The sequence below is a fragment of the Phasianus colchicus genome, chromosome 18 (assembly GCF_987193195.1).
Source record: "Phasianus colchicus chromosome 18, bPhaCol1.hap1.1, whole genome shotgun sequence".
Classification (NCBI taxonomy): domain Eukaryota; kingdom Metazoa; phylum Chordata; class Aves; order Galliformes; family Phasianidae; genus Phasianus; species Phasianus colchicus.
In genome coordinates, this window is record NC_143453.1 from 4,649,998 (window position 1) to 4,673,943 (window position 23,946).

At 39.5% G+C, this 23,946-nt stretch overlaps 2 protein-coding genes and 1 long non-coding RNA gene across 8 annotated transcripts in view; 2 read left to right on the forward strand and 1 right to left on the reverse strand.

The window, feature by feature from the left end:
• SLC5A1 (solute carrier family 5 member 1) overlaps positions 1 to 6,155 on the forward strand; it is a 48,118-nt gene extending 41,963 nt beyond the window's left edge. For all 4 annotated transcript variants that reach the window (XM_090120837.1, XM_090120841.1, XM_090120838.1 and 1 more), the window contains 7 exons: positions 487 to 622; positions 1,082 to 1,189; positions 2,242 to 2,392; positions 2,957 to 3,125; positions 4,228 to 4,443; positions 4,696 to 4,798; positions 5,595 to 6,155. In XM_090120837.1, the coding sequence (XP_089976963.1) occupies positions 487 to 622; positions 1,082 to 1,189; positions 2,242 to 2,392; positions 2,957 to 3,125; positions 4,228 to 4,443; positions 4,696 to 4,798; positions 5,595 to 5,815 (1,104 nt within the window). In that variant the 3' untranslated portion in view covers positions 5,816 to 6,155. The remainder of the gene's footprint in view (positions 1 to 486; positions 623 to 1,081; positions 1,190 to 2,241; positions 2,393 to 2,956; positions 3,126 to 4,227; positions 4,444 to 4,695; positions 4,799 to 5,594) is intronic.
• A 490-nt stretch (positions 6,156 to 6,645) lies between these two features.
• On the forward strand, positions 6,646 to 22,512 carry LOC149915511 (uncharacterized). Its single transcript, XR_016458712.1, has 3 exons — positions 6,646 to 9,315; positions 9,728 to 9,866; positions 21,426 to 22,512. It is a non-coding gene; the product is annotated as an uncharacterized LOC149915511 (long non-coding RNA).
• RSPH14 (radial spoke head 14 homolog) overlaps positions 10,449 to 23,946 on the reverse strand; it is a 73,363-nt gene continuing 59,865 nt past the window's right edge. For all 3 annotated transcript variants that reach the window (XM_031592303.2, XM_031592304.2, XM_031592302.2), the window contains exons 5-8: positions 16,326 to 16,551; positions 15,027 to 15,160; positions 11,689 to 14,080; positions 10,449 to 10,599 (exon numbers count right to left, since the gene is read on the reverse strand). In XM_031592303.2, coding sequence (XP_031448163.1) covers positions 13,839 to 14,080; positions 15,027 to 15,160; positions 16,326 to 16,551 — 602 coding nt within the window. In that variant the 3' untranslated portion in view covers positions 10,449 to 10,599; positions 11,689 to 13,838. The remainder of the gene's footprint in view (positions 10,600 to 11,688; positions 14,081 to 15,026; positions 15,161 to 16,325; positions 16,552 to 23,946) is intronic.

Below are 23,946 nucleotides of genomic sequence, written 5' to 3' on the forward strand. Positions count from 1 at the left end.
GTTCCTTCTTCCTTCCCCTAAGAGCTATCATCCAGCTTCCCAGAGAGATCACACTGGCATGAAAGTTGAAAAGTGTGCTCCTGTAACTGTGACATACATAGATGTTCAATCTGAAGAGAGTGATCTCTCTGCTTTCTGAATTGTGAGAAGGATAATTTTTCATAGTTTATAAAGCAAATTTAAAAAGCAATGTAAATATCTATTTTCTTCTTTTTTGTCTCTTGACTTGCTTTATAAATAACTTTCGAGAACAAAAGAGTATTAGCTCTTGAACATGTGCTGAATAAATGTTATTTTCCTTTACTTATTTTAAATGTATTTTCATGTAGTGTTTATGTTTTCCTGGTAGAGGTTATGTTTACCTGGAAATCATAAATAGGCTCTTTCACCATCACCCAGGTTAGGGAGTACTTTGTGTCTGGAATGTGGTTTGGTGTGTTCATGGTATTGATTGAGTCATGTGTGCCTGTCATGTCTCATTGATAGGTTATTGTCCAAAGATGTCTCTCTGGCAAGAACATGTCCCATGTGAAGGCTGGGTGTGTGATGTGTGGATACCTGAAGCTCTTGCCCATGTTTATCATAGTGATGCCTGGAATGATCAGCCGAATTTTGTATCCAGGTATACACATGTATTTACAGGGATGCAAATTTCCTCCTGCTGCCAATCTTTCACTGGCAATCTCTCTCAATTTTCTTTTCTCTGTCCTAAATACCTGTTAGATTGTTGTCTTGTCATACAGTTGTTCAGGCACAAATACTGACTACACTGAACAAATCCACAAACCCACAGGCAGAGAAGAGGTGTTTAGGTTGAATGAAAACTGTGTTCCTCTGTTTTTTATTTGACTTGCTTTTCTTGTGTTACTGAGTTCTGGTCTGAGAAATTAATTCTGGTATTTTTTGATCTGCAGCAATTTTTAGTAATTTTTTTTTAGAGAGGAAAGAGAAAATGGTGGCTTAGAATCACCTTCCATCCTGCTAGCAGACCAAGGATGATATAGAACATGTCAGTCCAGTGGTTTGGTGCATATTTGTTAATAGGACCTTGTCTAACTGTGTCTCATTATCCTCTTCTCAGATGTGGTGGCTTGTGCTGTGCCTGAAGTCTGCATGCAGGCCTGTGGCACCTCCGTGGGCTGTACAAATATTGCTTATCCAAAAATGGTAGTAGAGCTTATGCCAAATGGTAAGACACTATTTTTGTTTGTTGTTTTAGGAAAGGTGAGGCTGCCAGACTGTAAAAAATGAGCGAGGGAAAGCCCAAGTCTCAGATTTAGCTAAAAAAAAAATCTTGCTAAAATATTTACTCTTAGTCAAAGGGGTAAGTAATCCTAATTGGTTGTGGCTGTAGCTGCAGAATAGTTGCATGCCAACAATGTCAACTCTCAGCAGATACTGAGCAATGACATTCTAATTGTTCCCCCTTCCTGTGAAGGTCAACAGTAACTTACTTTGCCTGTTTTATAAAGGACTCAGGATGTCTGAGTTGTAGGTGTACACCTGCAGTTCTCATGCCAACCCCACTGAGGTGGGAGAAGACATTGTCCCATATAACACCTGTTCAGTGAGAGAATGAGGCACCAATCTGTAGAAGACTATAGAGAAAAGAAAGAAAAACTTCTGCAGAAAACCAAAGCTGATTCAGAAGGCTAGAAAAACAGATTATGGTATTATGCAAACCATGGTACTTCCTTGATCTCCTTATAATTCCCCATTGTTTCATAAATGTTGAAGATAGTCTTATTAAAGTACTATCATACTTCCCCATAATATGTTGATTAGGTCATGCTGCTTAGAAAAGTGGTTTTACCCCTGTTTAATCAGTACCTTGATGTTTAATCAGTAAAAGAAACTTGTCATCTGATTTACAAATATACCACGGGCAACCGAGCACTGCATTGAATTCAAGAGAAATGATTTTATAACTGTGGGTGAAGTCTGCTTGTTAGTTTTCATTTCAGCATCTAATCTGAAAGCATTCCTACAGGAAGTACCTACACTCTAAAAGCTCAAACGTTGTCCTGTCACTGCTGTAAATAGCTTTTCTGAAGCTCAGCAGCATCACTCTGCTTGCATTGCAAGAGAGTGGCAGGCAGGCATCAGCACATAAATGTGCCAGACATACACATAGCTGGCTGACTTGAAGGGATCAGGCAGTCTCTATGGATGGTGCTGTGTATCGACACGCTTCACTGAATGCCCATCCCACCTAATGTATGGAGTGTCTTTGTTTTCCAGGTCTACGAGGTCTGATGTTATCAGTCATGTTGGCATCCCTTATGAGCTCCTTGACTTCCATTTTTAACAGTGCTAGTACGCTGTTCACTATGGACATTTACACCAAAATTAGAAAACGACCATCAGAGAAAGAACTTATGTTAGCTGGAAGGTAAGGCAGAAATGCACCTGAGAAGCCTCCAAAAAAGTGCCTGAGTGAAAATCTGTATTTGCAGTGTTCAGGCAGTGCAGCAGTGGCCTCCTGTGGCCAGGCAGGCTGTCCCATGTGTGCTTTCCCTTCTGGATATTTTATGATAATAATTTTCAGACCTTATGTCCAATTTAATAGACAGTGGCTAAACAAATGTTCAACACTTAGTTCCTACTGCTGTTCAAAGGGAACTATTTACAGATACCTTCGTAGGCTTTATGCTGCACCATACACAGCATCAATTAACTAGTTCTTCTAGCTTATTTGCTATTGGTTCATCTCTAGTCATAACAAAGGAAAAAAGTTATTTTCTGTGTTTTAATTGCATGTTTAGCTGTATGATGACTGGTGTTTGACAGACATGATGCCCAACTTGAATTACTTTTGTTTGTTCAATGGTAATTGGCCATTTCATTGATTTTGCTGGTTGAAATACAAAATAGACATTTAAATTATTGATTAATTGCTGTTTCTGATAGATGCTTCCTAGCAGGTGGCTAATAGAATATCTGGCTATGTTTGCAGGGCATTTATGGTGGTTTTAATTGGCATCAGCATCGCCTGGGTTCCTGTGGTGCAGTCAGCTCAAAGCGGGCAGCTCTTTGATTACATTCAGTCAGTTACCAGCTACCTGGGACCTCCCATTGCTGCTGTCTTCCTGCTTGCTGTCTTCTGCAAGCGAGTAAATGAGCAGGCAAGTACAACCCAGGAAATAATAAAGCTGCATGTTGCTTTAGTTATCTTTTTTTTTTTTTTTTAACCAAACATATCACTTTTCACCTTTGTCTTGGATGTTCTGTACATTTGTCAGCAAGCTTTTCAACAAATATACTGTTGATTCCTCTGTTATTTCCCATTGCTTTTTGGATCCATTCTAGGAATTTCTGATTTTTATTTTTAGAACAGTGAATTGAGAGATATTTAAGTAAGTAAATCAGAAGGGATGAGGTCTGGATTATGCTTTGGGACCATAAGCCAGCCACATTAACTGGGATCTCAAACATTCTGAAGACTCAATATTCAGGACTTCAGTTTCTTTCCTATAGTGCTAGGAATAATATTTGCTAATGGCTCAGGTTTGCTCCAAGAAGAAATAGTTTCATGAGAAAGCCTACAGAGAGAAAGGCATCTTTCTGTTTTTTAATTTGGATGAAACATTTTCTGACTGCTTTCCCTCAAGACCATTTCAGTGGTTATCTGTGTGTATGTCCAAAAGATTCTGCTTTATGCACAAAGGGATGTTCTATATGCTATCCCAGTATAGATACATCTCACAGATGGGTTGAATCTGTGTGCCTTTTGTGGAAATCTGCAGTTGATCTGTGATTGCAGCTGGAATTTTGCCTGAGTTAGAATTTAATATAATCCTCATGTGTTTGTGTACACAGCATTCTTCAAAGGTGGATAAGTAGTACAGATAAGTATCAAAGCTTAAAATGCATAAAATGAACTCCAATATTGTAATTGTTTATATGATTTATCAGTATTTCTTGTTCAGAAACATTTTTATTTTAGCTAGAACTTGAATTAACTACCTTATTCTACTTCTAAAACTTTTTCTGACTTTGACCACTGAAAAATTAAAACTGTATTTGTTTTTAACCATCAGAACTAGAATATGTTTAAATTGGGATCTCCAGGTTTGTGTTACAGTCATTAGTTATTTGACTTCACGAACTCATGGAATGGCTGAAATTGCCAAAGTCAAGGTAACATGTCAAACTTGCATGTTTCCCCCAGCAGCTCTTCAGGAGTTACAGTGTGCTCTTTTTGCTAACTTCTGTCCCTTTCTGCAGGGTGCCTTTTGGGGCCTCGTGGTTGGGCTGCTGGCTGGACTTGGTAGAATGATATCAGAGTTTGCCTATGGAACTGGTAGCTGTGTGGCCCCTTCCAACTGCCCGTTCATCATCTGTGGGATTCACTACCTTTATTTTGCAATTATTCTGTTTGGGATTTCTGCCATCGTTATCCTGGCAGTCTCCTTCATGACTAAACCAATTCCTGATGTACATGTGAGTATTACTGCACTTCTGCTCCTAGAGAAATGAAGTTTATCACTAGTTTTAAACACTGTTAATTGGTATATTGTCACATTTCATCTATCTACATCATATAGTCCTTGTAAGAAACCAAAGGAGATAGTCTTTATTTGTCACTGAGCTTCAGTGACTCTTAACGTTCTAAGGCACTGACTTATCAGACATTTGGGATGCTGTGGTCTCTGTACTCAGGATTTAGTTTTAAACTTCTTTTTTTAATGGCAGCTTTATCGCTTGTGCTGGACTTTGCGGAACAGCAAAGAGGAACGTATTGATCTCGATGCAGATGATGAGGAGGAGAAACCTGATGAAAAAGATAAGGAATCAGGTAACTGCTTAATAATGTCTGTTGCAGTATCTGAGATGCCATCAATATGTTTGGAATCCCTACTCCATTCCTGAACAGACAATAGTCTGCATAGTTTTCATAGAACAATACGCCCCACCAACAAAACCTCAGCCCAGATTTAAAGGGCTGGTAAGGTGCCCTTTAAATAGAGTCCTAGTGCAGATCAGAAGTGACAGGAGAAATACTTGTTCTCTAGGTGGCTAGGTGCCAGTTCTAGGCTTATGTTAGCAGTGGTGTGCACTGGCAAAATTGCATGCAACTCTGGCACTTGCAATGAAACAAGGAGAATTCATTTTGAAATAGAGCGTAGTATCCAGGACTGAAGGAGCAAGGACAAAAGGAAAACCAATTGCCAGACATCCATCTGAGCAAAATCTCCTGCTTCCTTTGTTGGGCTTCTCATTCTGCTGCCAGGTTCCTTTTCATAAATATTCTATAATTCATCTATTTGTTGTTTAATTAAAAGTATAGAAAGTAGGGAAAAAATGAGGTAACAGCGTGATCTGCTTCTCACAACCAGATCAAGTCTCTATGCTGTAGAAGGCCTTCTTGCAGTATTCAGAAAATCACACTTTTTTCCAAGTGAGCTGTGAAAACACAATATTAATTTCATTCTTGTACAGCCCTGTAATGTATTTAAAAGCTTCCATGCAAGTAAGACCATAAATCAGAGCTACTATATTAAATATAGGATGGAGCTCAGTCACGGGGAACTTGTAAGCATGGACTGCTTGTGTTACACTACATTTCATGACCAGTACGCTATTCCTTCCAGTTTCAGAGGAAAGTGAAGAGCCAGGATGCCTAAGGAAAGCTTACAACTGGTTCTGTGGCTTAGAGCAACAAAAGGGACCCAAACTGAGCAAGGAGGAAGAGGAAGCTCTGAAGAAGAAACTGACTGACACATCAGAAGTGCCGCTTTGGAGGAATGTTGTGAATATCAATGGCATCATCCTACTGACTGTGGCTGTATTTTGCCATGCCTTTTTTGCATAAGCCTCTGATTGCAGTTCTGAAATCGTACTGTATTGTCAAGCAGAAACAATGAGTTGTAAACTTACACAGATTCATTTAGTATTTTCATGCTCTAAGTTTGTAAAAATCAGGGTAATTTACTTACTGATTTTGTGATCATAATTTCAACAATCTCAAGATCAAGAGTACTGGGAGTTCAAGAAAGAGAATTTCCGTTTGGAAATTGAATCAGTCCAGGATTAATAGAGGTTCAGAATTTCCATCCAATATTCTCCTCATGATACATTTCATATTTTAGGTGCAGAACAAGACTGCACGAACCATTGGCTCATTTCATGAGCCATTTATCAGGGTTTGTGAATTATCTCTTGGGGCCAATGATACTGTTTTAATTTTCAACTCTTCTGATCATTCAGGTTGGTTTTTTTTTCCATTGCTTATGATAATTTGATTACTAAAAAAAAAAGAACCAACAAACAACTGAGGGGCCACATTGTGGGCCAAACTAAAAAATCACTTTTGTTCTCTCCAAGCACAGCAGTAAAGGGCTTTTGTATATATCAGTGCATTTGATACTGCATCTAATTTTCCATTGTCACTTCTTTCCACTCTCATTTTCTACGATATTTTTCATCATCTTGTGTTTCTCAATAATGAGTGGAAATGAACCATCTGAACTGACTGCCTTTTGAAACTGGTCAAAACAGGATTCAGTTATCCTGTCAGGAATTCTGCTTATGATAGGTTCTCTGCTTAAGGTTAACTTCAAACGGTCCCCTCTTGTATATTTTAATGTGTATCTATACTTGAATGTGAAACTTTTTTTATACAAAATACATGTATTATATATACATACACTACATTATATATATGCACATATATATTATATATCAGAATATACGTATGTGTGTATATATATATTTATTTATTTATTACTGATTGATTCCCATCTTGGTATGTCGAAGTTAATCTCTACCCACAGTTGTTAGGACCTCTTTATCCTGGAGATGGTGTTAATGTTTTGCTTCTTTCTATGAGCTGTACTACAAAACAATCCGTGAACATTGTTGAAAGTCCAAAGCATGAGTACTGGTTTTGCATTTTTCTTTTCAGAATGTTTGAGGGCTTTGTACCACTTCACTGAAAGACTATAAATCTTTCTTCTGAAGACTGCATTGAGAAATACAATTCATGCTGTATGAAATTTCAGGATGACAGTGTGAGTCCATGAAGGAGAACAGCCACAGCTGTGGGATACCAGCTAAGGCAGTCTGATTGGCTCCACTTGCTAAGTGTGAGACCTGCTGGAGATACAGGAGAAGACAGTGTAACACTTCAAGTCAGAAAGCAATAAATCTCTTAATCTATGGGTAATTCAGCCTCTTGGGGAATCAAATGTAGAAAGAAGACACCAGCTTCTGTAGTCAAGCTACAGCACAATTCCTTGTTACTGTTGCACATGTACCATGGCATGCTGTGTTGTTTCAAAGCATTTCAGCACCGTGTGTCTTCCCACAGCATTCTGCAGCAGAAGTGCCCTGAGACAGGTGCATCTCAATAAAGCTGCTGTCACCTCTGTACGTCCCACCACGTCGCTGCCAGCTCCTCCAGCTTTAGTCCTCACTTTATCATCCCACAATATCTTCTCTTTATTTACATCAAAAACAAAGTGCTCTGCTGGCCCTCATTACAAACCCTGCAGTATACTGAAAAGGTTTGCACGAGCCAGATTAAATCAGTACTATATAAATATCAGTGCAAGCTTTTTCTTGCAGTTAATAAGTGAGAGAGTATTTTAAAGACCATGGAATGAATTGTATTTAACAGACTTTGAAGTCATTTATGTATTAAAGTATTTGTATGTTTTGAAGCATTTGGTGTCCACAAAACGATGAGACTTCTAAAGAATGTAATGGAAATCAGAGAAACTTAATTTGGTGTCTAGATTTTGGTTCTGCTTAATAGGAATGGACAACAAACAAGTAAGAAAGCCTCCAGAAGAGGACTGCCCAGATTCCTTGTTGTCACAAGGACTTTTTGTAACTATTTGTTACAGAAGGAAAATACAGTGAAATTACACAACCACTTGGATGAAGGCAAATAGCACAAGTGATTTCCTGCTAGCCCGATCAGCCTTTAGATGACCTCCTCATTAATCAGTCACTGTCACTTCATCTTCTTTCCCAGGGTTAAAGGATTTTGAAAAATTAACTCTTTGACAGAGCCATTCATTGTACGTCCCCAACAAGCTGCTTTTGTTCAGGTCTAAGAACTGCCTGTTGTAGAGACCAAGGTTCAAACGTTTCCTTGTAGTCTGACTCCTGTTTGGAGTGCTCTAATTCTGTAGGATTTCACATAGCCACGCAATTTTACCACGGGTATCTCTAGATTAATATGTTAATAATTAATAGATTAACAAATGTCACCTAAATTTGGTAGGTGTTGCATTCAAGGGCAACATCATGGCTTTAAGGAAGCAAGTGAATTTTCTTCATTTTTCAGAAGAACGGTTGTTGCTGTGGGGCACACAGAGAAAAAGAGAAAACCCCAAAGATGCTTACACTGCCCTGGGCAGGGATTCTTGTTCCCATGTTTGACTGGAAGTTTGGAAATCCTTCTGTAATGTGTCTCTCCACTTGCTGTCTCTGGCTGATAGCAGTGTACATGCATCACGTGCAGCATAACACAGCTCTGTTTCAGGTGATCCTGAAACATCCTAGCTTACCCTGGCAGGTGAGATGTAGGGTTACAACTTACTTCAGTGGGTTATAGTTAGACATACAGAATTATTTTAAATAGACTGTACAAAATAAGATAAATTGCAATTAAAAATTCACCTAGTAGCACTGTAGGCCAATTGCAACACTGATATATAAAGAACACAGGCAAGGCAAGTCAGGTATTTTATTTGAGAATTAGATTATTTTCAGGCCTGATCCTAAGAAGGGTAACCTCTCATCATTTATGTTTTCATTTTTCTGTATCACTCAACAAATGTATTGGACTTCCTCACAAATGTTAACTACTTTGGTTATAACACTCTTTTTAGAACTCAGAATTTGGTTTTTTTTTTCCAGCTTTGTCGTGGCAAAAGCTCATGCTTTGGTGTGCAATGGTTAAAGAGGGAGTGTAGGTCTGTGGCTTAACTTGGAATACAGGTGCAGTAATCACAGCTTGGTTTTAACCAGTATGTCTGTGGTGCATTAGGGCACAGAGCACAAGGCTGAGTTCTCTCAGCACAGGTGACTGTCCTGGACCCAGGAATGTCAGCAGCTGCCATCACTAACGAGCTTTGCTCCTGCTTGAGTCACTTTTTCCACTGCCAAAATGAGGAAAAAATTATATGAAGTAAAACTAACACAACAACAAAGGGCAGAGATGAGGTGTGTGCCACTGGTGGTGGCTGCCATTCAGAGTGCAGAGCTGCATTCGCTCTCAAGTCATTTGTTTGAAGGGCTGGATTGGAGGGGCATTGAGCCTGCTGCTCACTGGCAGTCACACTGCAGGGAGCAGGGTCACAGGTAAGCTGTTCTGAGGGAGGATTAATGTTCTTTCTCTGTGTTCTGGATGTGCAGTGTTACTGGGAGGCAGTGAGATGTGAGGGAATGGCTCAGGATGAGCTCCCGGTGCTCAGCCCCGCAGGCGGTGTCACACGTGGAACAGCAGAGGGCAATACGTGGCTAAGAAAGATGAGCAATTCCAAACCAAACCATTTTGTTTACTTGGTGATCCATGACATCTTTTATGCAGCATGTTTTTCAGGGCTGTTCTAGAGAATGTAAAGAATGGAGCACAACTTGACTCATTCCAATATCTAGCCGATGAAAGGCTACCATCACTAGTGCCTGAGGTTATTGCCCTTGCTATTAATAAAACAGGCCAGATTATTTTTTCCTCCTGAGGAACACTCAATCTTGTTGTTATCTACCACAGCAAGCTGCAGAAGAGTTCCTCTGGTGCTGTGGAGCCCAACCCCTGCTCACCTGGCAGTGCTCAGGCCCCAGCAGCTGTATGTGCTGCAGCCAGCAGCTCCCTGCTTGCCTTGGGGAACCTGGAAGAGCCTCCAGCTCAGGTAGGCACGAGCTCCCCTTTTTGTTATTTTGTTATAGTGTCAGAACTTATGACTTTAAGAACTTCTTTTCAAATGGCATTTAAATCAGACAGCTGCAATAGTTGTCATTCATTCAAGTCAACAAATTTTGACACAATAGTATTCCTAAAAGTAGGCTCTGGGCTTGAATCTTTCAGTATATAGCTTTGCGTGTAGCCACAGAAAATAAATCCTCTCCTGGTTTAATGTCAACCAAACCTGACTGACCTGAACTCTGTACTTGTTCTAGAGACAGAAATCTCACTTAGCATTTTTAATATGAATTTTATTCCTTTTTTTGTTTGTTTGTTTTTAAATAGAAAGTACAGTGGTGGGAAGCAAAAGTACTCCCTGCTTTGGAACTTGGATAGATTAAAAGCTGCTATTTCCCAGGGCAGGATTTATATGAGAGCAGAATGGTTTCTAGCTCCTGGACTTTCAAAACCAAACGAGGACAGGTCAGTGAGGCTGTAGTTGCAAAAACAAAGGACATAATATTCTTTACCTCCTGGAAACTGCTAGGAAAAAAATAATATTAATCTTTGCATTCAAAATGAGCTGTACCTGTGTGGGATGCTGTGCGCAAGGCTTGTGAAAAGGATCTCACTTCCCAGGAATGTGTCTGTTCTTCTGCTGATGTCAGTGGGAGATGTCAGGCAGCCGACTTGAAAGCTTGATCTGCGCAGGGTGCAAGTGAATTAATTCCAGTATCGACCTAGGACAGTAATTATATCTGGGCCTTAATCATTGTTGGCTTCAAGCCAGAAAGGCTAATCATTTTCCATTGATGTTCAAATCAGCTGAGGTGCTGATGTTGTCATAGCGTAGAACACTGGAGCAGAAAGTGCTAAAGACTTGCTATATGCACAGTGTTCTTTTGAAGCAATGAGTTTAATTATAGTGTGTGACAGTGCCAGATCCTAACATGTTAATTGAAGTGTTTGTAACACGTATGAAGCAATACAAAAGGATAGTTAGCATTTGGGTGACCGAGTCTGTTGCAACTTTATTATTGAGTATAACTGACTGAAAGATAGGTCAGTTCAAAGGGAAGTGTTTGTCAGTCATGTTGCTGTGTTTCTTTGATCCAATCATTTTATTGATGTCTGGAGTGCCAATTAATTGCCAAGCTGTGCAAATTAAGGTCTGTTGGCTCATCTCAAAGTGGGCAGTTAGCTATGGTAGCCCTGGCACTTCTCAAATGTAAGGGACACAACAAACATGTCTAGGACTAAATCTGTGATGTGGAATCATGGAATACAGGTTGGAATGTTCCTAGAAATCTCTCTGTTCTCTGGGTTGTCCATTTAGGATCACGTAACATCAGTGTCATTGTCTTGCTGGGGAAATTCATGGGGAATATGACCAAAACTGTTCCTACCACTGGACTTGCTATTATAGGTGACCTGTTCATTTCACCAGAATGTCACTCGTCAAAGAGTTTCATATGCATTTTTCTTTCTGTGCTCTGCCTTAAGGACAAGGTGATACTCAGCAATTAAGCAATCACTGATAGAAGTAAAGCATTGCTAAGATCAAAGGATATCTTGGGTTAACATACACATTAGTGTTTGTGTAACTTCAATACATCCTGTTCTCTGTTAGATTCAAGACATAATGTACCTCAGAGGAGAAAGTAAATCCTTAATCATAAGGATTTTTTTCATTTTAGGTAAGAAAAGTCATAAAGTGATTATATGCTAAATTACAGAATGAAAGTTTTAACAGTGAAAACTAAAAATACTGAGAATTCGAATCCTGAAAAATCCAGCTGTGTTCTGTGTATTTTCTACTCAATTCTTACCTGATAATTTCTGTACATGCCATTAGGCTTTTGTTGTCTTGTTTTTCTCTTCCAAACACATTTTGTGCAAGTCTGAATATTTCTGGTTTTTTTTTGCCACTCCTCTTTTTTAAAAAATCTTTTTCAATGAGTTATTCCTGATTGCTTTATTTCCTTACTACTGTCTCAGAGCTGTAAGCTTCTATTCTGCCTTCCAGTCACTGCCAAAGCAGGGAGATTTAGGAAGAGGCTGGCACTCTCACACCAGAGCTCAGCTAAGGCTTTGCTCTGCTCTTGTACTGTGCATTTATGTAAGACAAGACACAGACACCATGGCAGAGTCTTATTTGGAAACAGCTCATACTGTTCTTTAAAGCAACTATCAAGGAGAAGCTCAGATGTGGTACTTAAGGTCCAAGTCAGCTAAATTTCTTCTTGTCACAGCAGTTCAGTCGGGATAGTCTTATTCCTTCATCTGAGCAAGATAATTATTTTGCTAACTCGCTGAAATGCGATACCTGAATTACAGGGGGGAAGGCTGTGACAGATGCTTGAGCTAAAATGATTGTTACTGCATTTTCCTGCAGCAGTTTTGTAAATGTAGGTGAAACTACTGTTCTCTCTTGTTCCCCAGTCCTTTGCTGAGCAGTTTCCCTGTTATTAAGCTGCCTGTCTCTCTCTTATTGAACTGGATGCACTCAGGCATCTATATCTATTACATGTGAGTGCCTTACGTACATGAAGTGTGCTGAAAAGGCAAAGCCCCTGCAAGACCCTGCCCAGAGGGAATGAATCCATCTGATTCAATGCTTTTAAATCACATCTTTGTAGGAGAGGAAATTCTCCCTCTGGTTAGGTTATGGAAGAAACATCTTTTAACTTTAATCGCACCTACAGTGGCTAGTATAAGATTGTGCTTTACAGTGGGAGGAACACTGGGCTCCTACAGTGGAAGTGCAGCATGACAAACAACCCCATCTGTGCAGCTTCTTTTTAGCCATGGTAACTTCTTTCTAGAAGAATGCTATTCAGCAGCAAAACGTGAGTGGAAATGTGGGCTTTCCTGTGAAGTTGAGTCAGCTGCACGATGATTCTTGTCTTGAGCACTACTAGTGGGCAGGATTTGTCCTGCCAGGCCTTCTGTTTATCATTCTCATGTTACACACTAGCAATTGCAGAGAAATTTGCAATATCAGTAGTGATCTACCTTGACTACATGGTGAGTTAAATGCTACTGAACTTCCCCAGTTTCAACTGCTCATCAGCTCTAAAATCAGAAACTGCCTTATTTTCCTTCAGGCAATTTATGTCTTGTTGGATAAGCTTGCTTCAGACAGCTTGAACTTTTGATGTTATATTCAATTCTATGAAGTAAAAGTCATTTTTTTTTAAACCATTGAATTAGAAAAAAGTGGGAAAAAAAGGAGAAAAAATACAAGTTTTTTTCAATGTAGGGAACTGACATTTTCAATTCTGTTTTGTTTATCTCCTCATCTCTCTGCTCAGACAGCTGTTAATCACAGAATACTAATGGAAGGAACATCTGGAGACTGTCTTGTCCAACTCTTGTTGGACTAAACTGTATAAGGTTGACTTTCCTCTTGACCCTTCCCATCCCTTTCAAATGAGCCACAACAGTAGAACTCCTTCATTCTGGCACAGTACCTCCATTTTGTTGATTTTCTTCATTAGAGGGTAGACTACAGTACAAAACTACAAAGTATCAGGTAATAGCACAGATGTAGAGGCATGTTTCTTCCATATTCTAACCAGAGCCTCTTTTATTAGTGGCTCTGTTCCCACTAGTGTTACCAGGTTACCCCAGAAAAGTCTGTGACTTTGCCATTGCTTTTCCAGCAGTGATGCTCTAAATGATTCTAATCCTGTGCTCAAGATATGTTTGCAGCAAAACTCCAATTTCTTATATCTCAGGAAAATCTTGGTATGGTATCTCAGGAGATAACTCCTGGTGGAGTATGCTAGACTTGTTAGCTTTTCTTTTTCCCCATTACTTTCCTTGTGACCTGTAACACAGATATAAGACTGCTGACAAATGACTTTTTAGGATGAAAGAAGAATAGAGTTTTGCTTTTGAACGTTGCATATAATCATGCATCTTTTACAGTGAGGCAACAACAGAGGGCAATAGATCTCTGTGAAACGCCACATCTTCAGAAAGGTTTCCATTGGATGACTCTGATGGCAATTTCAGCAGCTCTTTTCACTGCCTCGCTGGGGTCCCTCAGGCACTGCTGAAACGTGTCTGTATGTTCTAGGAGCTTCCTGCGACCCTCAGCTACTTCTGCCAGCATGGTGAGGGTTTTGATTGCACTCAGACGGGCTCTGCTGTTTTCCTCAGCAACCAACTTCAGTAACCGTGGAATGGCTTCAGCACGTAGTGCTAAGCATCTCCCTGCAGAAAAATAAACTGGCTTTAAAGTGTATTATTACATATAATCAACAAGATTTTGAATTGCTGCTCTTGACTTCCTGCCCTGTTACAGCTTTGAACAACACCCCAGAGTGTGTGGTGTGACGCAGGACATGCTTTGCTTTTCCAGACCTGAGCTAGCTGCCAGCTAGCTGTTTATCTTTATGGAAATAGATCTTTCTCAGTAAACATTATGTGCTTTGCACGTTGTTATTTCATTTCAGCATCTAAGGAGGTACGATGTACCAAATGATAGGATAAACTATTTTGGGGGGGGATTAGATGCCCTTAAGAATATCCTCCATTCTTTTATTTTTAAAGACATTTCAAATACAGAGATCCATGCCTGTGTTGTTTTTGGAAACCAGGGGGGACAGTTACAGAGGAGGACTGGAACACAACTACTGTTATTAAGAGTCTTTTAATTCTAATTATTCGCTCATCACACTGAACATTCAGCAGTTAGTGTTTTCAGTGTCTTGTAACTTACTTGAGAGAACAACAGGCATTAATAATATTCTCTCCTCTCTTAGCTGTGACAGAGAAACTGCCTCTAACCACAAAAAAGGTTTCCAGGAAGTAGTGCTCGGTAGGACTGATTCTGAGCAGCTCCAGGTATCTGGATCTCTGGACGTGTACAGAAAATGTTCCCCTCTGGTGCAGCACTCTGAAGGGAAATGACGCAGCTGGGGCAATTATTTATCTACATCAGGAAAATGGAATGTGGAATATACTGCAATCTCTAGGCACAGTGGTATCAGCAACTGTTCTTAGACAGATGTAAAGAAATGCCCTAATCTTACAAATTCTTGTACAGATCTCATGCTGTTAGAAACTGAGGATTTGTGGGGTTGGGGATGGGGGCATAGATTTTGTTTTTAAGTTTCCTTCTAGAAAGCAGCCCAACAGACCCGCCTCTTCTTCTCACCCTTAGGTTTAATGGTAGCGAACATCAGTGCTCCTGCTGCACTAGCTTGGACTTCAGGATCTGTATCTTCTAACAAGCTCACCAGTAGTGGAATGACCTCTTCACACACTGTGGTTTTTCCCTCTGGATGGGTACTGTGTAGAAAAGACAGTGAAGATGCTTTCTTGAATGATGTCTGCTAACCACGTCACCATCCATAGCTTCTCCCCATTCCTGGCCCCCTGCAGTAGCCCTTTGTTTCCTGACAGCAGGGCTGACATGGCCCTATGCACTGTTCTCTTTGGAGTCAAAATGTTCCGACTGTTAGACAGATGGCAAGCACTGTGGTCTGGTCACAAAGAGAGAGGGGATGTCTGCTCATACTTGGTGTCTGTTAAGTCTACTTGCTGAAACATCACAGATTGTATCATATTAACCTACGTGCAGACATTTAACAATTTTTAGGCTATTTTTAAGTGGTGTTTGGATTTTTTTATTTACTGTTATGGTACATAGAAAGTTGCAAGAAACTTGCAACGAGGAACAGGATTCAGAAAGAAGTGCTGCTGGTCTTAACTGCACTTTAGTTGGAAACCTGGCTGTTGAATCCTACACAGATTTAAACCAAGTGCTGTATTAGTGGCCTGCAAGGAATTCTTTTTCTAGGTCAATTCTGTCTTTCTTTCCGGCCTCTTTAATGTGGGGAATATTTAACATTGTCCTGCTATTGCAGTGACATAGAAAGCAGAGGATGTCCATACTGTAGGTCAATTCCTGACTTTTTTCTATCACTCACTGTATCTACAGTCTCCTTCTCTAAGACCTAATTTTGTTGTTGGAAATTAAGAAGATTTTTGTGCCAATTATTATCCAAACAACAAAAATTGCAGACCTTTTTAAGCCAGACATCCATTGAGCACTTTTGTGTGTGATTGTCAGACAATGGACTTTCACCCAGTTTAATATACAAATTTAATATAAAGACCTTTAATTTTTTGAGGAAGCAGTTGCCCTGTAAAGTAAGGGAGCTTCTTCCCTACCTGTTTGCCCATGATTTCTCATGCAAGCTTTTCTTCCTAGCGATGCTGTACCAGGAAAAGCCCTGATTTCATTGCTAGTATAGAAAGACAAATAGGAAGAGAAGGAATGACTTCTCATTAACTTTTGCTTTCTGAGTGATTTGTGGCAGTATACTTTAAGAAGTCTTCTATCTGCATGTGCATTGCATGTGCATACAGGCTGATATTACTTGTGAAATGTGACTTGATACAGTCATGGAATTAGTATTTTCTTGGGATAAGTACTATAGATTTGCATTACCCGATTTCTAAAATGACCTGAGCTGCTTTGCTTCTGATGGTCACTGAGGGATGTGTGAGCTTTTCCTTCAGAATGGTGATGGCATCAGTTGCCAAAGCTTCAGAAGCTTCCACACGCAGACAGTTGGAGAGTGTGCCTAGGATTAGCTCCTGGATTTCATCCGACTCGGTCTTCAATTTGAGTACGAGTAAAGGAGTCAAACCAGCACGCAGGATATCAACAGCCCCTGCAGGAGGAGACTCGGGTGAAGGTGCGAATGCACTTATTTATTTATTTACACCTGTAAATTCAATTTCTTAATAAGGTTAAAATATATAACTCATTTCCTTACCCACATGCAGGATTAGGGCAGGAAAACTATTACAATAGCAGTCTGTTGATAAGTGCCATCATAGCATTGCTTTCTTGTTGAACATCCTCAACAGTTCTATAAAGACATTAGCCCGAGTAATACCCAAAATTGCTCTGATTTTTTCACTTCCACCCACTTTAACTTTCCTCCCAAAATTATTCCTGCTAAGAAAATCAGTGTAAGTCACTTCATAACAACTTTCCAAACTGTTCTCAGCATCAACAGATGCTAAGACAGGCTGTGATGTGAGCCTGTAGAGCTAATATTTTAATATCATTCTCTGTTATGTTCTCTGTGGGGGGAAGCCAATGTTTTGGAAGCCATCAGCTTCCTCACGTTTCTTTGTAGTAATTCTGTTATGGGGGAAATTCACATTTTGAGCTTTCCAGCAGCCAGTACTCTTACACCATTTCTTAGAGGAAACAGCATCATAGGTATAAAAATCATCAGCTGTCCTGCAAGTGATGTCTCTGCTGTGCGCCAGTGACTGACTTGTACCATTTCTAGCACAATACTAAATCAACACTGAAAGAGCAATGCCATGGGAAAGCAGAAACAGAACATACTGTCCACAAGTAACTAAGTGAAAATAAAATTCTCCAGCTGTCTTGTTGCTAAGGCTGCTGCTTTGGTTGCCAGGAGAAATGTGCCTCCTTTTGAAGTGATTCACATTCAGTTAGATAAGGAAGTTTTGTGGGTAAGAGTCATAAAGGTGTTTGCAAATGACTGTCCCCAGTTAGAGATAAAAGGAAAGTGGGAAAGAGATTTTAATGGTCTTTGATAGCGCTCGGGAGAAATCGCTCAGTTTGACAGCCAGAGAAAAAACAGGATTCTTGAGGTCATTCTGTTGTATCTATTTCTGAGGTTTTGATGACATCAAAAAATTCCTTACCTGACTAACTTATTAGGATCCACTTTACTAATGAGAATACAACAACAACAACAAAAAGCCCAGAAGTGGTATTATTAGAGCTTTTGCTACCTGTGCTACATTTGCAGGCCAGTTCCTATGAGAATTCAAAATAATAAGGAAATACAGATTTAGACAATTCACTTTTGAATGCTAATAACATTTTAAAGATTAGGATTTTGCCTTGTACCAGAAAAGGCAAAGTGGGGAAGGAAAATGGAAAAAAATGTTATCTTTGCAGCTATGGCTCTGTGTGTTACTATAGAGAGATTGTATTTTCATAGTAGAAAATTCTGATTGTATATTTATTTTCCTTGGAGAAATGAAAAGAAGAAAATTCAAAGATCAGCTACAGCCCACTCAAACTGTCTCCATAGAAAGATGTCATAAAGGAAACCTGCAAAGCTGTTCTGGCAGGAGAGGCTAAGGGAGGTCCCCAGGAAGGAAGCAAAGTGTGCACAGCTGAATCCATCTCTCTGCATTAGCCTTCCTGACAAGGACTGTGGGGGTTTGCACTATGGGCAATAGCTATAGAAGGGCTGCGGGTGGGTTGGGCAAAGCAAAGATTTGGCCAGGAATCTCCACATCTTACAGTCATAGCAGCAGGGACCCTGCCAGAGGCTGCTCCCATGCAGATAGCTCAAAGCAGTCCCAGGTGACTCTAAATCACACCCACAATCGGATTAGCCAAGTTTCCCAATGGTCTTTTGAAACAGCCTATGAAATAGAAGAGTTTTCATAACCAACTTCTAAAATTTCTCCCATGAATAGAAACTACATGGCCTGTGTGCTTGAAATGGAGATAACCAGACTGCTCGCAGTCACTGCTTTCACACTGTAGGATGCTGTGGAAATAGAAACTCAAAATTTGGTGGTTCAGTTCCAGAGGAAGATCAGTAGCTCGGAGGTGATAAGACTTATATGACATTCCCTCCTTCAAGTGACTGAGTTTTTTAATTAGGTGCTTTCCAGTTGATCAGTAATATTTTCAAACCAAAACTATATCTGGACTATATCTTAATATAATTTCATTATTTCCAGATAAAATAACATGCTGTTTGTAAACAAGAATAGCAAAGAATGGAAGCTTGAACTTCCAGAAGAATGGGTGGCTGTAATTCACATTGACACCAATTTTTCTGGACTCAGTGTCACACAGAAAACAATCATATAATTCCATAAGCAAGCACTAACTCTTGCACAGAGTGGTCAATGTTCTAGCTTGAGCCCAGAGAAACCACTGTATGCTTTTCTTTTCCATTTCTGTTATTGCTGTGGTGGTGTTCTACATTTCTCATGCTCATAGCTGATCTCTTTTCTTTTCCAGAGAGGTTTCCATTACTATTTTTACACTTGCCTTCAAGTACTTAAGAGGCATTTTTATACCCATTGCCTGTGATTTCATTTCCTCCTTTCCTGCACTTCCCTCCTTTTCAGGCCTTCCTTCCTGATCCCCTTGGCTGCTATTTCACCATATTCCCCATAAGCACTCCTAGCATTCCAGTTTCACATCTTTGTGTTTGAGTTTTTCACTTATCTTCTAATGTATTCAATTAATATATTCAACTACACAAGACTGCTTTCATTGGCCCTTAAACTTCTTCTTTCCAGTTAATGTTTATTGACTTTCTTTGACTCAGTCATTGCGTTTTCAGTTCATGTGTGCTTAGGGTGCTAGCCTTTGCTATTGCTACATTCTTGAGTGCAAAATATATAACAAAGACACTTTAGTCTTTCTCTTTCAATAGGTCAGCAAGATGAAGTACAGAGCATTGTCTAGGATAGCTTATATTCTGTGGAGCCATTAGTAGTGTGCTTTCTGTGGTCAGAACCCCCAGAGTAGGTAGTGGGTACTTATTTTGTGTGAACACCGTTTTCATTTCTCTTCATATCTTTTATTTTACCAGGCTGGGGATCTTTCTTATCTACAGTTTTCATCAAACTGTCCTATTTGAAATGCTATTGTGCTACCAGAGGGAGCTTCCCGGATATAAACATAGAAACAAAGATAGATTGTTTGACCTTGTCAGAAGTCTCAGAGGGTGGGGAGGAAAGGCCATAAGCAAAAACAACAAAAAAAAAGTGACTATCTAACACTGAGCCTGAAATTTCCAGGTGGAAATTCATCATGGTTTCCCAGGGGAGTCAAAAGGTGAAAGGTCTAGGGAGGTAAAAAGGAAAAAGTAGGAGACAGCATCAGTGGAAAGTTGTTTGAGTTACTTGTGAATTACAGCAGTCTCAGATCCTGCATCGCACTGAAGAAGCAATGGCAGAAGAAGGTGAGCTGGTGTTTCCAGTGCTCCTATACTATCCTGGCATCTTCAGGGTTTTAAATTTTCATTTAAACGCTGCCCTTCCAAAAGGGCAGAGAGCATTCCAGATATACCGGAATAGTGATGAACAAGGGGAGAAAGTTTTCAAATACAAGTAGTTGTATTTGCAGCTGCAGAGTTAACAGCATTATTGATTTCTTTTTCTGAGGACTTGTAATCTTCCCTTGGGCTACTTTTTATCTCAGCACTCGTCTCTTCCTTCTCATAGCCCTCTGGCCACTCTCATTCTCCCATTCCCAACTCATTTTTCAAAAAGACCCAAAGAGGCACTGCCATTTATTCTGTTCTCTCAGTATGGCTACAGGGCATGTAAACAAATTAAATTTTGTAGAAGACAAAGGAATCATTTATAGCACATAACAGTGATGTTTTGTTTTGTTTTTCAATTACATAAAGCAATTAAATCACATTACAAATCCTTTTCAACACAAATGTCAGTTTTCAACTCAAAGTGATTTCAATGTTTGTTTTAATAAGAAGCATGGCCAGAAAGTGATGTAAAATGCAGGGCTACACAGTGAAATAATACATAAACACAGATTCTATATATTGGGAATGTTTTGTTAATACCTCAGTTGTCTCTTTGAGATGTCCAGACAGCTATCTGAAATGCTTAGTAACAGCACTGCAACACAGGGAGAAGTAGAAAGTGAAAAGAGGAGCAGAGCCAGGCACAGTCAGACCAACAAATGCTGGGTGCTGTGCCATCAATGCACCCAACACGTGGTGGCTGGGAGGGCCTGGTGCTGGGAGCTGTGATCCTGACAGGGAAAGTCAACCAAAAACTGAGACAGGCACTCCTAATTCTGATGGATGTCAGCTTCAGATCCTTTAGTGAAGTTTACCACAACAGCTGTGGGGCTGAGTATGAGATACGCTCCCTGGTGTAGTAGTGCATAACCCACAATCTGTGGATTGCTGACCATTTGTAGTGCATCAGAAGGTAGTTTCCAAAATTAAAACAACTTTTCCTTCTTTTAATAAAGCAGTATTCATACATTAACATACAGAAAAGGAAACAGACAAAATGATGATGAAATAGAGAAGTAATTAAGCAAAGCTGGCTTATAAAAAAATGTCCTAGCTATAACTACTGATAGTCTGATTATGTTAATAATACAGATTTTTATTGTGGCCATCAGAACTGCAGCTGCTTGCTCCTCCCAAGTAATTCATCTTTCTCTTTCTAAATTCGTCACTTAGCATACAGGTACATTCATGATCATCCTATATACCCGTGTGAATGTGTTTGTACACAAACAACATGCATTCAGCAGATCATAATGCATATCGACTGCACAAATTAGGAAATTTCCCATCTTTTACTTCTGTTGACAAAGTACGTTTCCTTTATTCAGAGAAAGATTAAAAAAAAAAAAAAAAAAAAAAAAAAAAAAAAAGTTAAAGCATGAAAAGAACCTGAAAGAACCTGGAGGCTTTTTTTCCCCTCTTCTTTTGGCTGAAGAAGGAAATGTCACCCTGAAATTTATTAATTTCCTCCACAGGGGAGACTTTGCCAAAATGCAAGAAGGAAGGAAAACAGTCTGACATATGTGCAACTCGCTCCAGTGTCCTCAGATCAATTACTGAGAGAAGAAATTAAAGCCTTCAGATAATGGCAGAAGTGAAGCTTGCAGCCATGAGTTTTACCCAGCTTCAGCTTCTCCAGGCCAAATTTTTTCCCTTTTTGTCTGCTGCTCAGGAGAGGGAATGATAGCATGAGACTAAAAGGGATGAGTGCAGCCGCAATAGACTGCTGACTTCACTGCTTCCACAAGTTGTGAATTAAATCCCACACAGAAGGCAGCAGATCTAGTACCCATGGCCTTGTTGTGTTCCAGAAGAGAACTTGAACTGGCACACCTGCAAGAACTAACTGCAACACTAGATTTTCTGCTTCATACCAAGCACATCAAGTGTTCAGAAAGCATTCACAGTTACTGTAGCAAGTGTCAGTCACAGGCGATTACAGTTGATGGTGTTACTGTGCATCTAAAGCTTCCTGACTGTTCGGAAGAATACTTTTTAGGGGACTGTGGCAGGGTTCTGTGCTAGTTCTGCTGATTGCCTTGAGAGACTTTAAGGGGAGAGAAATACAAACCACAGTTTTTCCATTTCCAGAACTTCTGCTTTTCCTCTGGGACAGAAGGCCAAAAGATTAAAGCAATACGAATGAAGCTCAAGAAATAGTTTTGTTAAAAATCTGAATTTTTTGTTTCTCTAAGGCTTTTCTGTGGGGTTGGAATTCTGTGTCACTGTATGAAATTATATAGCAAAATAACCATTACAATGTTCAACTTTCACAACTACTGAGTTAACTTTACTCAGACATCAGTTTTGTTCTGTAGGAGAAATAGAATTGATGGAGAAAGTGCTCTCTGAACTTTGCCAGGATAACTGAACAAGATGTATGTGAAAAATTCCTACATAGGTTTTATTATAGTATTGTCAAAAAATAAATCAAAATGAGAGGCACAAAGAAACCAGATATCTAATTTAATCGTGTGTCTGATATACAGACACAGAAGGATATGTTGTCTTGAAAATTAACACAAACCTGCTCTGATATATGAAAAAAAAAAAAAAAAAAAAGACTGAAAACCAACCAGATTGAAAGACTGCAAATAGTGAGGGAAGACAAGAAGATGAGGTTAAATGGAGTTTTAATTCAGCCTAAGATATACGTGTACTTTTTCAGATTTTCTTTGTTGTTAGAAGGATGTGAATTTTATTTTATTTGTTGCTACATTTAAAAGTGAACTGTAGAAAATGTCAAACAAGAAACTGGAGAAATTGTAGCATTGACAAATCTCCTGGCTGTGTTTGCTGATCTAGCATACTGGCAAAGCTGCTGTAAGTTAATTTTATCCTACAGTTCACACTGCATACGCTCATGCCAAGATGAGCACAATTGAATGGTTGAAACTAATACAGTCTTTAGGAAAAGAAGCATACAGCACTGTAGGCAGGTGAGGTCCTTTTTTGCTTCAGATGCTTTGGCCTGGCAGTTCTGTTCAAAATGAAAGTAGAAGAAACATGTCTCAGACCCGGGGCCCAGATGGCTGCACAACGTGAGTGGAGCTGCATGGAAGGCAGATCAGTCTCTGCTTCCCACACAGGCCTGCTGCTTTGCAGATTCCACCTTTTCCATGGAAAGCCATGTTCTCAAGGAAAGCTACTTACACTAGTCAATGAAAATGGGTGAGATTCTACAACAGGGCTTTGCACATTTTTAGCACTTATTTTATTACCAAGAGGGAAAAATTCTTAAGTCTCAATTGAATATGAAGCTGCCAAGGTACAGGCTGTCTTTGGGATGATTTGTGATCTAAAGTGATCCCCAGTAAATTTTGGTCTTGGGTTGAGAGCCCAATTCCTCCAGTGAGCTGTAATCACAGAAGTTGGCCTAAAGGCATTTATCAGATAGGAACAGAACTTAGTGTTTTGTACCCAGAGATGCATTCCTGAATGAGGATTTCCAAGTGAATGAATTAAAGCGTTCTTGTAAAACAACCTTTTGATCATTCACTTCTAGAACATCTAGTCCAGTAGAACCCAATCCACAGCAGTGAAAGGAATCTGTTACTTAAGCCAGACTAAAATATTAGGTCTAGCTTCTGGAAATGTGCCAGGTCAAACATACACATTTCCCTAGTGCTACTAATGTGCTCATTACTCATTATTAATTACTCATTATTAATGTGAACATTATATACAGAATTTGAAGCACCAAGAACTTAAGCAGAAACAGGGAGTCATATTTGCTGCAGTCATTAGATACCGGCAACTATTTCATCAGCTGATAAAAATGACTACCATTTTAATATTTTTTTAAAATAACGCTGTTATAACTATCTCTGAAAATTATATTAATTGAAAGACTTGATAAGATACTTATCCATTTAATCAGTTAATTTATCCATTTAATCAGTTGAGGTAAGGGTAGCACAATATGCTTTCCCATGTCATTGACTTCACCACCCAGTTGGTTCATTTATTATTTGAGCCCATCCTGTGCATGTCAGT